The 15,652-nt window shown below is 40.7% G+C and overlaps 1 protein-coding gene across 1 annotated transcript; it reads right to left on the bottom strand.

Annotated features, from left to right (window-relative positions):
* Window positions 1–2,710: 2,710 nt before the first annotated feature.
* On the bottom strand, window positions 2,711–14,687 carry LOC109479700 (glycine receptor subunit alpha-3-like). The gene is made up of 7 exons (XM_019781690.1): window positions 14,449–14,687; window positions 12,817–12,899; window positions 11,728–11,865; window positions 5,975–6,191; window positions 3,875–3,977; window positions 3,374–3,439; window positions 2,711–2,935 (listed from the first exon to the last, which is right to left on the bottom strand). The coding sequence occupies exons 1-7, from the start codon at window positions 14,685–14,687 to the stop codon at window positions 2,801–2,803; spliced, it is 981 nt and encodes a 326-aa protein (XP_019637249.1). The 3' UTR covers window positions 2,711–2,800.
* Window positions 14,688–15,652: the final 965 nt, after the last annotated feature.

Here is a 15,652-nt window from a genome sequence, read left to right as displayed (position 1 = left end):
GACAAGAGACTAAACATGCCCGTAGCCAGTTCGGAAGAACCCCCCACAAGGCTCAAAGGTCCACTTTTTGGTCCACTTTTTATGTAAAAGTCCTAGATTTTTCTTGAAAAGATAGACTGGAATCGTAGAAAAACTGCTTCCTTTGTCATTGAATAAAAATTTATCTCTGATTTTTTCTTTGAAATCCTCTCAAAAATGCACGAAATGCCATTTTATAAGGTTCATTTTTCAAAATTTCCCCTGATCCCCCAAGGAACCTCGCGCCTACAGCTCTCAAGGTCCCCTCAAGCAGTGGGAAGAACTCCCCCATTCAAAATCCTGGCTACGGGCATGCTAAGGCCCTTTTGCCACTAGGATGAAATTGTCTGGATCAAGCCGAATCGATCCAGCGTCAGGCCGGATCGAAGCCAAATCAAAGCGAATCAGTTCGGTTTAATCCGGACAATTTTATGCTAGTGGGTATGGGGCCTAAATCTAAATTCTTTTATCATCATTGTTGCTCTTTTGTGGGATCATTTTGTAAAGGGAAAAGCATACTTTTTTGTATAGCTATAATTCAAGAGATTTCTGTATGTTGCGGACGTTTTCACAGGAATTGTAAATGTGTCTGTTAGTAATGACAGATTTGAACATGATAATGTAAATGCTGTCACAAGTATTGTTATGAGAAAAAAATTGTTATAAAGAGGAGAAAATGATATCATTCAGATCAAAGATCTGTATAAGACCTAAAATGGTGCCATTCTAAAGAATAGAGAATATATTACGGTGTGAATGATGACTGCAACCGATCTGTAGCAAATTTGTAATGGGTGAGATTGTGGCTTTGAAGACTTTGAATAAATTTTGCACCAAAGTACATTAACCAAACAGAGTCACATTCATTATTACCTGATCATGACAGATATAGCTTCCAGGCTTTGGGAAGCGGCTGGCAAGAGTAGAAATTGGCCAAATAGAGAGATAACGTGCTGGGGAGTTGGTCCACTTGGGAGCAGCAAACTGTACCCTTTTGCAATCCCCCTGGCATGTTATCTGTCTATTTGCCCAATTTCTTACTCTTTCCAAAGTCTGGTAGAGGCTAACACAAGTAATACATCTATGTGTTAGTTACACCATGGAGGTAGAAAATGTATGTCTGACCCCTAATAAATGACAATGTATTCAGTGCTCTAAACACAGTAAACAGTTCTGACAAGTTTTATTCAACAGGCAGAACAGCACATTCCATACTAATGGCTTCAAGACAGAGTAACCAGTGGGCAGATATGTATTAATTATTTATTTGTGTTGATAGTGTTTTATTTACAGTTCACATCACAAGTTGACTGATATTGGGTTACAAGTCTCTAGTTTTGTAACATGTTTACAACTATGATGACTGCAGTCTTTTACCTGGGCCAACAATGGGGAAAAGTGTAGTTTATCATGTTTGCCTTCGCAGAAGAAAAACATTGCTTTTGCTCAGTTTCTTCTTCTCCAAACAAATAAGGTCAATGACCTTGACCAGACGTCTGTCACCATGGTAACTAGTGCTGTAGCAACACCCTGTGGTGTTGGGTTACATTTACATACATATGAATGTATTAGGCTTATAGAGTAAGACTAAACAGAGCAGTAGTTTGTTGGGCTAGACCAGGTGAAGGTAAACATTATGTAGTTGCTTTGCAAATGTTACGTTTCTAGTTTATAGTTAGCTTTAAACTTCCCCAATGTATTCCTTTCATGTCTGTGGCTTATAATAGTGTAGTGACTATCAGACCCGCTTCTAGGCCAAATGTTGAGGATTTCAAATCCTCTCCTAAGCCTTGTCATTGGTTACTGTTGAACTCTGATTTGCATATTAATTTCTAGACACTTCTCATTTCAAATCTCATAGCCCGATCATTTTCCGATAGGAGTACATGTATACGTAGGGGTCTATATTGATGTGCAGTTGCTTTACAAATCCGTACTTCACAATTCAAATTCAAGTACATGTACATGCACATAGCCAGTGTTATTTTCATATGGTGATTTACTGATAACGTCATAAAGATATAGATACAATACACAGATTCCTTATTAAACCCCAGTGTTTTTAAACTGTTAGACAGTTCTCCCACTTAAACATGTAATGTCTATATGTAATAATCTGGAAGTTGGACCTTACTTAATTTAAGGCACTCCACTAGGCAGCTTTAAGTTGACATGACTGTCACATGATGCAGTGTCTTTATGTAGTGCACCGGTCACAAGACTTGCTTTGGATACAAATTTCTGGTACCAAACATATAGTTTAATGTGATTTTGTAGTTAGGAGGTAGCTAACTACCTATACATTGACGGTCACATTGACCCTTGTACAAATAACTTTAGATGCCACAAGACAATCACAATATATCAACATATACGCAGAAGGCAAATGTCTGAAATCTTTCACAGCGTGCAAAATACCTGGTTGCCCAGTTGCTCCGGGCAACCAAATTTTACTTGGGGCAACCTATTTTCGAACCTAGGTAGCCCAGTGTGCTACTTGAATTTTAAGAATGCCCCCCTCCCCAAATCATGCCCACTTGGCTTGCACCACTGTATCCGGCAGATGCTTTTTGATTTTAAGTATTAATGGCTATTACTAGTATCGGTTAACTAAATGCTGTTAGAAATATTGTCAAAGGCTTATGTATGTAACATTACTTAATTTGAGGAAAGTAGTAACTTATAGGTGGAGCAACCTCAAATTCTGATGGGCAACATAATTCTTGCCGTAGGCACTGGGCAACCTGGTTCAAAAAACTATTTTGTACACTGTTTCATTACTTTACTGTAGGATCCGGTAAAGGTACAGCCAGTAGAAGAGGTTGAATATGAGGAAGGCCAGCGGGAAGACAACTCGAGAAGCGCGATCCACCGCGTGGGAGCGTCGTATTGCCAGTCTCTTCGCCTCTAGTCTTAACTCCGAGGTGAAGCGGACTGACTCACAGTTCTGGTTACTGGGCTTGTCCTTGGGCGTGCAGCACAGTATCTCCACTCGCGTTTCCTTGTCTTTATCTGGCACGTCGTAATTCTTGGCTGGATACGGGATACTGGTCACAGCCATTGGTGTATACTCGTCATCCTTCTTCACGTTTCCAGTCTTTGAATTCTGATCTTTTCCCGAGACGTCAGCCGACAGTGTTATCGGTTCGCTGGCAATGCTGTTGTGGTTCTCTGTGGTCGTTGTTGTTGTTGTAAAAGGAGTCTCGTGCAAGGGTGGGTCAGTAGTACAGCCCTTGTTTTCAGGTGCTTTCATGCCTTCTACAGGTGTGCAGCTGTCCACATCAGGTGTGCACCTGTCACCTTGACTCTGTGCAGCTGAGGATCCCAGGTGCAGACCGTTGAGTTGAGACGTGGCCCCGCCGTCACCACTGCAGGGGTCATTTCTCTTTTTGTGACGAAGCTTCTTCATTAGACGTTTGTCCTGCAAAACACATTAGTATATTACGTAATGAACTATAAGGTAACTCTTCAGTTCTCTTCTTGTTCTCTTTTTATGTCATATTAAGTAATTTCTGCAGATTACAAATGTTTGAAATTCTATCTCTGTATGATATTGCCAAAATTGAGATAGCAAAGAGTAGAAAGGCAATACATGAAGATATACATGTACAAATGCCTAAAAATACATCGTAAAGTATTATGAAATCTACCAACCTACTTCAACCAATTGAAAATAGACTAAGTGATTATGAAAATGCAACACATACATAAACAAGAAACTCCTGGTGATATTCTATGGCTAGTACTTTTATTAATGTATCTATTTTACTATTGGCATTTCAATTTGAATTGATTGTGAAACCAGCATGGCTTAAGGGTATGGATCTGGTAATTAATTGCCAGTGTTGAAGCCTACCTGGCGGGAGATGTGGTTGACAATGGCGTACTCCAGCAAGGCGGCGAACACAAAGGTCTGGCACGCTGCCATCCAGATGTCCATATCCGTTATGTAGGAAACCCTGATGGGACAAGGTGCAGGTTAAGTACTGTTATAGTAAAGCAGCCATCAATGAAGACCTTTATTGTACGCAAATACCCACTGGGATCAGTACAGGTCACAAGAAAGACGTCACAGTTTGTTTACAGTTTGCAATGAATATATACAATGTACAAGCTAGCGCTAATTCTATGTACTATGGACATATGGTCTAATAATTACGATAATTTGGCTTCTTCTCGCTTCTTAGTAACGATGTAGATATAAGTACAGATGTGTTTTATAATCGAAGGTTTGTCTAAAGCCATTAGAAATATGAACTTATCTGTGTTGCTAAGATGTATGAAATGGGGAAACATACATTGCAATAGTTTATAAAGCTCAGCTCTCTCTTCGTTGTATAAACTACATTCTAATACAAAGTGTTCCTCATCCTCTATCCTACTTAGATTACAATGCCTACATATGGAATATAACAGCCTTGCATGGTTGCACAACTTCTAATTTCGAAGCAGATTATACGGTGGCAAGGCAGTATCCATTGGCCAGAGGAATGTCCATTAGCCACCTAATGGACTCTCCTCCGGCCAATGGATACTGCCTTGCCACCGTATGATCTGCTTGGAGATTAACAACTCCCACAAATGCAAAAGTAGATAAATTTGATACTGAATCATCTATAGATAGATAAAATAATCCGATCGGCCTGCTGCATACATTTTAGGAATAGCAATTGAAGATATAACGGGATCGAAATGTGAGAGTGACTAGTTTGCTATTAAAGGGCTTAAAATGTTTGTAATAAAGAGATGTGAATTTTGAATTGCTACACTTTAATTACATGCATGTATTTGGTTTTTTACATTTGCCAATGGTAGTAAATTCCAGTAAATGAATTTACAAAGGTAGTAAATAGAATTCAACTCCGGTAATTTAATTTACTATAGTATATCGGATTTGCCTTTCATCTACTTCCCCTGTTAAGTCCGTTACTGTTTACAAAGTAAACATTACCTGACTTTACTAGCATTTACTACCATGATGATAAAATGAATGACTGCCATCGGTAAATCTAAAGTTTCGTGCAGTGACGCAAAAGGCTGACCTGGGCATGGCCGCCCGAGTAGTAGTGGCGCTGTGGGTGGTGAGGTTCCGAAGTTACCAGACATGTGTTTTATCTACATGTACTACCAGTGTAAACATTGCCTGACTTTACTAGCAGTTACTACCATGATGATGAAAATGAATGACTACCATCGGTAAATCCAATTTTTCGTGCAGTGATACCAAAAGTTGACCTGGGCATGGCGGGCCGAGTAGCAGTGGCGCTATTGGTGGGGAGGGTCCGAATTACCGGACTTGCCTTTTATCTACCACCATTGTAAACATTATTGTAAACCCGACATTACTGTTATTTACTACTATTGGTTAAGTGCAGTGATACCAAAATGCTGACATGGGCATGGCTGCCCGAGTAGTAGTGGCGCTGTGAGGTTCCGAACTTACCGGACATTTTTTTTTATCTACCACGTGCACCATTGCCTAACTTTATTGGCATTTACTACCATTGTTTAAGTGCAGTGATACCAAAATGCTGACCTGGGCATGGCGGCCCGAGTAGTAGTGGCGCTATGGGTGGTGAGGGTCCGAAATCACCGGACATGTTTTTTATCTACTACCATTGTAAACACTACCCGACTTTGCTGACATTTACTACCATTGTTTAAGTGCAGTGATACCAAAAGCTGACCTGGGCATGGCGGCCGGCCCGAGTAGTAGTGGTGCTGTGGGTGGTGAGGGTTCAAAATTACCGGACTTGTCTTTTATCTACCACCATTGTAAACATTGGGGACTTTTGGGGTCTTCCAAAAGTGCAGTTTAAAAAATTCAAAAGTCCATACTTAAAAGTATGGACTTTGAATTTTTGTCACAAAGTGTCTTGTTGCAAAACGATAATTTATGCAAATTTATATGACGTCATGATGACGCCATCAATAGTTGTGATACCAAAAGACTGACCTGGGCATGGCGGCCCGAGTAGTAGTGGCGCTGTGTGTGGTGAGGGTCAGGACGGTCGTGATGGCCAGGGCTACTCGCGCAGGCGCAGACTCGCTGTGGATCCAGAACGACACCCAGGAGATGATGACGATAAGGATGCTGGGAAGGTAGATCTGGATGAGGAAGTAGCCGATTCTGCGCTCCAATAAGAAGTCAGCCTTGATGCACGGGAAATCTCCTGAAAATCAGCACGCCATAAACATGGAAGAGTTAGTATCATGACCTTTTACCGACTAAATGTCATATGCAAAAAGGGAGATACCAAGCGCTTCTAGCTCTGCTTGACTGTTTCTAGCAGTCAATTAGAAATAGAAGTCCAAATACATTTGTACTACGTATGTGTTAATGGGCCTAAATCCTCCTCCTAGCTCTGATTGGCGGATGTGTTTCCATGAGATATAGGAGGTTACCACGTAATCTTATTTTTCAAATAACTTTGTTACCATTAACATTTTAATGTCTTGGGGTGGTGGGACAACGGCGCACAGATATGTCAACTTTGTGTATCTAAATGTTAATTGTACTTTTTTGTTGTGTAGCGCTGTTAATATAAGGTATAAACTTGAGTGCAGCGTCACATTGTCCTTGTTATGTTTTCTTGTTTTGATGAATAAAAAAGGTGCTATTGATCCTTGTTTTGTCACAAGTGGTATTTTAACATTGCAAATGCTAGCAGACACTCTGGTTATAGGATTGAAGTAAAAGCAGCAAAAAAATTATTCCAGTTATGAATTTTGTCAAGATTAATTTTTTTTTTATTTACTTCATGTTCACCACAAAACAGAACACAGTGAGGACAGATGTTTGTTGACCTTAGACTTGAACAGTTTAAGGTTATATCCATTTGGGAAACAATTTAGATACTTTTCATAATGTAACTTTTGCATAATTATGGAAAGAAGACACTGACTAAAATTAATCTCCAGAAAACAAATTGCATTGGAAAACAAGATTGAACAGCATCCTATAACCCATTGCCCTACAGTGCATGGTTTTATTGAACCGAGATGGCCCAGTTTTAGGGCGAAGGGCAAATAGCTCCAACAGGCAGATGTATATGATATGCATGAGCTACCTGGCGTCCAGCCCAATAAACATCACGAGTAGTGAACGACCCAGATTTTAAGCCTAAGGTAAGAGCACATGGAATATTTTTTGGCGTCAATCAGGCTTTAAGTGCTTTGAAAATTCAATTTACTAGTTATTTCTGACATTATAAGTTGAGTTTATCAAGTTTCTATCTGAAGAAATCTAATTTAAAGATGCATTTTGAAAAAAACAAAATGCACCTTTAAATTATTTAGTAAATACATTGAAAGTAACTATTTTAGACATTGAAAGTAAACGTCAATTGTCAACATATCAAAGATGCAACAAGAAATCTACTTTTAATTTAATACAGCTTCTTTTACACAATTTAAGTGCTTTGAAAATTCAATTTACCAGTTAGTTCTGACATTATAAGTTGAGTTTATCAAATTTCTATTTGAAGACATCTGTGTAACAAAATTAACTAACTTAAAAGTTAGTAAATACATTGAAAGTAACTTAGACATTGAATGTAAACGTCAACCGTCAACATGTCAAAGATGCAACAAGAAATCTACTTTGAATTTAATACAGATTCTTTTACACAATAACGTATAACGTATACCATGCTCTTCAGCTAAATATATATTACACCGTAAAAATAACCCTATAAAACGTCAACAGCATGTTATTGCAGTTCAAGACAACTCATTAATACTTTAGCAGCATGATAATGTACCACGCGCTTAAGCCTAAGGTGAGAGCACATTGAATATTTTCTGCGTCAATCAGGCTTTATTGAGTGCTTTGAAAATTCAATTTACCAGTTATTTCTGACATTATAAGTTGAGTTTATCAAATTTCTATTTGAAGAAATCCGTGTAACAAAATACACCTTTAAGTTAGTTAGTAAATACATTGAAAGTATCTATTTTAGACATTGAAGGTAAACGTTAACCAAGTGTTAACATGTCAAAGATGCAACAAGAAATCTACTTTTAATTTAATACAGCTTCTTCTACACAATAACGTAAAACATATACCATGCTCTTCAGCTAATTATATATTACACCGTAAAAACGACCCTATAAAACTCCAACAGCATGTTATTGCAGTTCAAGAGGACTCATTAATAGTTTAGCAGTACGATGATATACCATGCTGTCGCACATCAACAGATCGAATCAGTAAAACAGATGGTATGATAAAGAAGACAAATCAGTAGCACTCTGGCCGTAAAACCTTTATAGTGTGTCATTTCAGTTCAAGGAGAAAGTTAAAGTGAATATAAAGTTAAGATCTATTCATAAAACGTCAGCAGTACAGCAACATAAACCGTTATTGTCTGTCAAGAAGACGAACCAGTATCACTTCCGGCCATAATAACGATATTGTGTATCAAGAAGACAAATACTACTTCTTCATGGGAATTGCCATTGGTATAGAGATATATAGTCATTCCCCGGTATTCACATATTGCTCTCCCCATTGATGTGTGTTATTGATGCTTGTGGATTACCCTGTGAGATACATTTAGATAACAAGGATGTACTTTATTGGTTCACTGGTACATCATAGTATTTCTCTTTATAACATTTGACATTTCAACCTCATGTAAATTTTTCAATTGTACGTTTTCTCAATGAATTCCAAGCTAGCTTTAAACTGTCATTCTGTTAGAGAATCATGAACTTTTTTCATCAATATACAACACATAAAGCCTCCGATACTTCTCGCAGTCTTAAATCGATTGCCGGGAATGTCAAGGGAAGGTTGTCTCTTCTGTGTTCACTAGATGAGTTGCGCACTTCCAAGGGGATAACAGTTCCATCATCCGGCATATGTGCAGAGACAATAGCAGGCAATTGTCTTCTTAAGGTCCATGGAAAATCAGTTATGCCCTGATTGTATGACCCGGCCCATTACTTTGTTCCAGTTAACCCAGAAAAGTAAGAAGGCTATGATGAGAAGGCTATAGTGAGCCAGCGATGTAACGCTGGGTGCTCTTCGTATGTTTTGGTAAAGATCCAGAAACAACAAGGCGATTTATCTTTCACACACACATTGTATTTTAGCATGTGGATACTTTATTTCGCTTCATTACTACGTGGTTACTGCACATATGTCCGTTTCATTCACTGCAAGTCTGTTTCATTAGGTCTGAACCTGGTATCCAGCCTGATTTACCGCACCGGCGACTCAGTAGAATTACTTGACACACTTCATTTATCTGCACAAATTAGCATATCGATTTGGGATTGTTTACCGGCTTGAATGGCATCATGTCGTGTAGAGTGGAGAGGTCATTGTCCTGTCTCTGTTTGAGATGTGGGGGCCCTAATGACTTGGAAAAAAACTGTTGGAGTAAATCGTACACCATGTACCAGAGCGCGGATAACCGGCTTGAGTCACAGTATACTGTATTCAGGGGTCGAAATACCCCTCTGTGTGCAACTTGGTGCAAGTAAATTTGGTGTGTTGCAACTAATGTTTTGCCGGGATGCACGGCGGTGCAAGTTTGCTTTATCCGCTGTTACAACCTGTAGAAATACCCAATACAGAACTCGAAAGGGAAAACAATTTCAACAAAACCAGAATCCATGAAGTTTTTCTTAATTTTTTTGTAATTAATAGAAGGTATCTACGTCGCTTTAGTAGGTTAGTAGTGCTTTTTTTAAAGCAAATATTGGATGCTATTAAAGTTACTACAAGTCATGTACTTTTGGTTGTGTACCTATTATTTTTGGCGGGTGCAACTATTTTTCTTCTGGTGCAAGTATTTTTTTTATCTGCACCAGTGCAAGTTGGCCCCAAAATCTATTTCGACCCCTGCAATGTATTGAGATACTGAGGATGGCATCACATCGTGTATAGTGGAGGGGTTATTGTCCTGTGTTTGAGACAGTGTGGGGCCCTATGACTTGGAAAAAACCCAAAGGAGGAAATCCTACACCAGAGCGCGGTAAACCTTCCCTGCTACCTGGCTTGCTGCATCGATCCGGACTTATGGCTTATCTTCAGCTTCCATGTGAATGACATTCCTCCGGCTTTATCTATAGTCAATACCATTCATCTCACCAATTCCGGAATTCCCTTAAGCGCCAGTTTGGCAAAACTTTTTCTTCTATAGCTTCTAGAAAATGTGCTCTCGGTGACCTCACCATACATCAGTTATTGGCTGTTGGCACTGGTAAGAGCGTACAGGAACACATCTTTCAAAGACATGGCAATTGTGGCTGATACATTGGATGGTGGTAATTGTTGGGAATCTCTCCAAGAATAGCATTTCAATGCTCCTATACCCAACCACTGTTATCGATTCACAGATTTGGTAAGCTTTTGGGAATCTGGTCTAAGGAAATAACGATAAAACACGGACTTATTGTGATCCGCCACAGCAAGAAAATGTCTTGAATGATGATAATGATGGACAAAGATAGAGGAAATTTTGAAAGTATGGTAAGCAAAGTGCTGTCCTATAATCCAGACTTCGTCGTTAGGGGCTCCATCAAGACGACAATGAGCATCGCTGATGAAGAAGTATGTTACGAGCGTGGCCAAGAAATATATCTACGGCTCATTGTGTCCAACCAGGGATTTCACGGAGTACACGATAGACTATTCCTGTCATAGCCTGAAGACTTGTATTGGCAATCTTGTCTCAAATCTCCGAACTTTCTGTCTGGTAAAGTTCACTAATGACGTCCGAGTGTGGGCTGTGATAACATTAACGCTATTGTCATGACCATCTGTCGATAACAGTTCACCATTACCGGTGGCAGTGGGCCAGGCCATCAGATTCTACAATATAAGTGAAGACTTTCAGAGAAGTCGTTAGAGCCAGCCCGTCCGAAACTTCTCGAAGTTATCAAAGTTGGTTCTACCAGGGTGAAAACTTGCAGGAAATAAACTCTGCTTCAGATCAGATAGGACCACTGCCTGTCGCAGATATTGCTCCTCTGTGCGGGTCGTTCTTTAAGGTAATGATGCCCTTATCTGTTATGCAAGTCAAGATAAGACCACAGTCATATACTCAGTCACCTTTCGCAACGAAACGTCTTAGAGATATCTGACTCTGATAGGCCAGGTTGTGCGTGACTTGAACTTACTCACAAAAGTTACAAGAAAGCAATAGAATCATTGGCTTACCATCGCCTGTAAATTTCTATTTGCGTCGTTACTTACATGGTTAATGTTTGATATTGCGATAAATAGATTGCTGTTCAATGAACTTTGCTGAAGATACCATCAGAGGGCAGCTTTTCCTTTCAAAAACTTTGAAGTGTTTGACTTCTACATCTATTTGACCAACATAAATGCATGCACAGCAGTCAAATAGAGCCATTAGAAGCGCTAAGTACCTTCAAAATATGTTTATCTTTATATTATTTATATTAAGATTTAAAATTGTCATTATGATGAATTAACGGAGAGTGATGCTGAGGTCACATTTCCAAACCGGGGCCCGGCCGGGCAGTCTTATGGAACGAAATGTACGATACAAAAGACAACAGAGCACAGAAAAAGTTTAAAAGATAATCATGAGTACAATTTGTGTATATTCCTGATAAGAATTGTTGATTTTTCGTTCATACAAACAGCCCGGCCGGGCCCCGGCCTGGAAATGTGACCTAAGCATTAAAGATGTATGGTTTGGAATTGGCAAATAAGGTCCAAGGACAAACCTGTGGAGTACCCTGCTGTACAACTTTTGACGTCGGCGATGCTGAGGTCGAAGTCCGGCAGGTGGACCTCCCGGGAGATCTCCAGCGGCGCCCGGTTGGTGCTCCAGCCCAGCACCATGTCCTGGGTCGTGTAGCTGTCTGCGAAGTTGGGAAACAGAGATTGAAGGGCACGAAAACGATTTCGGGGAGGAGGTGGAAAAGAAGGAAAGGTCTCCCGTGCCCTTATGCAGAGCGTAGGGTGGTGCCCATATCCAATTCTGTAGCCCTTGGGCAACACACAGTTGTGCAATGCACTACAGCAGGGGGCTAGTCCGATGGTAGTGCTGTATGTTTGACCTTCCCACACTCTTTCTCATATGTGCTGAGTTCTAAGCAGAGAAAGAAGTGTGTACCATTTTTAAAGTCTTTGGTATGACCCGGCCGGTGTTTGAACTCACGACCTCCCAGTTACAAAGCGAGCACTCTACCAATTGAGGTATTGCACCGGGGAGGAGGTGGGGTAGTCATTAAACGTTAGACGCTAGTGTCACAGCAGCTTTTTACTTATCTTTCAGTGTGCACAGTTATATAGCAGGATATGTAAGTATGGGGCACAGTTTGTGGAAAAACTTGTATCTTTAATACAGACTAGAAAGCGGGAATACGAATAATCAAGGACCATGCAGAATAAAAACTGCATTTTGAACTGTTGTCAGTGTTGAGAAATTAAAAACCACGCCAATACACTTACTTAATATGCTAAAAGCAGTCACAATTGTCTTAACTCGTTTGTAGTAGTTACCATTAACGTCCCCATTATATATTTGATTGATGTTAATGTTGTTAATCATCTACTGTTGGATAAAATCGTCTGGCATGTCAATTTGTTTTCTAAGCGTTTCGCTCACAACACACACTTTGTAGCCTTAAAATTTAATAAGTAACGGCAAAGCTCAACCACTGCACTGATACTCATCGTGGATTCTCTTGCTTTATCAAGATGTAGATGTGCATCGAGTGTAACATACTGTGCAAATTAACTCCTTTGAAACTATCTACTAATATCACGGGTGGCTTACAAAGGAAAAAGAATGGATTAGCTGGACTTACAACTTTCTATCTGCATCTTACAGTACTGCTTGTCAGCGGGAAAGCTGCGCAGATGCATGTAGCAGGACAGCTTCAGAGACAGTCTGAAACACATAATCAAGTCAGTCAAGTAACCATCGCTCTAATCTCCAAATCGAACAATTCATCATTTCGGAGGACTTCACATAAAAGAGCAGATCCACTTGGTTATCTACGTAATCAACTCATTGAAGGCTTGGCGATTCAGACAACGGGCTTTCAAACACAACCAATAGGAACTATGGCCCATTATTAGACATGGACAGATCCTTCTCAGTTGACTAGATGGCTTCCTACTTGTAATTCTACACGTCGCACCGTGAAGTTTGGTACCATTACGGGTGGGCGGTTTGATAGAAACCATTGCTTCTGCCCTAGGGGACCGCGGAATGCTGTGAAAAGTGGGTTACTCGATTCCCTTTTGGCAAGTCCTTGCCTGTCCAAATACATGAAACTCAATATTAGGTCAACCGTGTGAGGGTGAGAAGTCAGCATGCATTTCCATATATGATGTACCAGTAAGTGGTTAGGTCTACCCGTGCTCTATACAGAGCATAGGGTTTTGGTGCCCATGTCCATTTCCGTAGCCCTTGGGCGACACACAGTTGTGCAGGGCACTACAGCAGGGGGCTGGTCCGCTGGTAGTGCTGTATGCTTGACATTCCCACACTCTTTCTCATATGTGCTGAGTGCTAAGCAGAGAAAGAAGTGTGTACCATTTTTAAAGTCATTTTTAAACTCACGACCTCCCGGTTACAAAGCGAGCACTCCACCAATTGAGCTATTGCACCGGTATCTGTCTGTCTTTTAAAGCACTGAAGGTATCGGCAGTATTGAACCTGAATGCGTTACTCTTGGGAGAAATCGCTACCGAGTGCAGTATCTGAGTGACTAACTGATCGCCTAAGCTGAAGTTGTAATCTTATCTACCAGTAGTAAAAACATTCTTTAGAATGTATCTCGTTAAAACAGCTGCCAGGGATTGCCTGATGCATAACACTGCTAAGGCCGATTCCGATTTATCCACTACAAAGTGTGGCTACCCAACTACCGTGCCATACGGAGGTCGGTGTTCCTAATGCATGCTATAGAGTACCTACCGCATGCTATAGAGTACCTACCGTATGCTATAGAGTACCTACCGCATGCTATAGAGTACCTACCGCGTGCTAATGAGTACAACTGTACCTACCCTATAGAGTACCTACCACATGCTATAGAATACTTACCTCATGCTATAGAGTACCTATGCTACCGCATGCTATAGAGTACCTACCGCACGCTATAGAGTACCTACCGCATACTATAGCATACCTATCGCACGCTATAGAGTACCTACTCCATGCTATAGAGTACCTGTCGCATGCTATAGATGGCCTACTCCGGTCCATACTATACGGAAAGCACCTACTGAATGCTATAGAGCGCCTGCCGCATGCTATAGAGTACCTATCACAGTCTATCGAGTACCTAACACATACTATAGAATACCTAGTAGTAGCTACCGCATACTGTAGAGAACCTACCGCATGCTACAGATTACCAACCGCCTGCTATACAATAACAACTGGTATATCACATGCAGGTAAACCGCCTGCTATAGAGTATACCTACCGCATGCTATATAGAACGGTGCCGTTAGGGTGGATCCGTATGTACTTGTTGGCTGTGGTGATGGCGTGCATCTTGCCGTCCTTCTCGTTGACGAAGAACAGGTCCGGTACCCAGATCTTGGGCCGGATGTTTGAGTCCAGGCTGATGGTTTTGTTCAGTCCTTCAAACACCAGCCGTGGGTCCTGCCAGAACTGTCGCAGGTAGATCCCCACTGTGTAATCCTGTGGGGAAAAAGTCATTGTTAGTGGAAGGCATTTCAGCACCAACGCGAACTAGCTTTTTTTTATTCCAACATGTAATCACCAGACGTGGTGACGGCACACTCAAGTTATATCAACTCATATTAATGCCGCCACCAACACAGGGGACAAATACATGACAGGACAATACTCATTTTCACCTGAGCGAAATGAGGAAAGTCGTGTAAAGTGCCTTTCCCAAGGGCACAAGATCGGTGGCATGTCAGGACTCGAACCCGGGACCGCTAGGTTCCGAGTCGCGCACTCTGCCGCTACGCCACACGACCCCACAGTTTTTGGCATTTGAGTCAATTAGTTGCGGTCTAATTTCTTCCGTGAATAGTTTCATCTTTCATCAGGTTGGTAAGTCACTGTATAAAGAGACTCTTGTTACGCAAGTGTTTTATTCATATCTGTAAGCTGCTACACTTTGTCGTGCAATGTGAACCAGTCAGAATTGCCCCGAGGAATATGACAGACGGTCACCGAAACGTCGACTGAATAAAACTCTTCTTTGAGTCTCTTTATTGGCCTAATTTTTTGTAGCTACATTTGATTCTAGTGCGCACCTTGTATCATGGCATACTCTTACATGATTGGAGATTAGAGTGCTAGTGGCAGATGGGGATACAAGATAAAACAGTAGTTTATGTACAACAGTGTCCAGTTTAATTCCGGGATTCCAGTTTAATTCCGGACTAATTCCGGAAGAATTCAGGCTCCAGTTCCCAGAATTCTGCAGAACTGTGTTGATTTCCAAGGGGTCACCGATGGCTACTACGTGCTTCTTACATCATGTTTACCTATATCTTAGAATATTATCCCATTTAGACGTAAGGTTGCTGAGATATGGGAATTAGTCCGGAATTAAACTGGAATTCCGGAATTAAACTGGACACTGTTGTACAGTGGAGTTATACGAACGATTCAAAATCCCTACATTTGGGTAAAGCTTAAGGTTAAGG

This window comes from Branchiostoma belcheri, unplaced genomic scaffold (assembly GCF_001625305.1).
Source record: "Branchiostoma belcheri isolate BF01 breed outbred unplaced genomic scaffold, Haploidv18h27 scaffold5, whole genome shotgun sequence".
Taxonomy (NCBI): Eukaryota; Metazoa; Chordata; class Leptocardii; order Amphioxiformes; family Branchiostomatidae; genus Branchiostoma; species Branchiostoma belcheri.
Note: the sequence above shows the minus strand (reverse complement) of the source record. Positions and strands in the feature narration are given on the sequence as shown.

Coding starts and splice junctions, on each gene's coding strand:
- LOC109479700 (XM_019781690.1), bottom strand. CDS start 14,687: ATGACTTTTTCCCCACAGGATTACACAGTGGGGATCTACCTGCGACAG. Junction 3,440..3,874: donor TCAACCACATCTCCCGCCAG/GTAGGCTTCAAC, acceptor TGTGTTTTGCAG/GACAAACGTCTAATGAAGAA. Junction 2,936..3,373: donor CCTGCAGTGGTGACGGCGGG/GCCACGTCTCAA, acceptor TTCACCTCGGAG/TTAAGACTAGAGGCGAAGAG.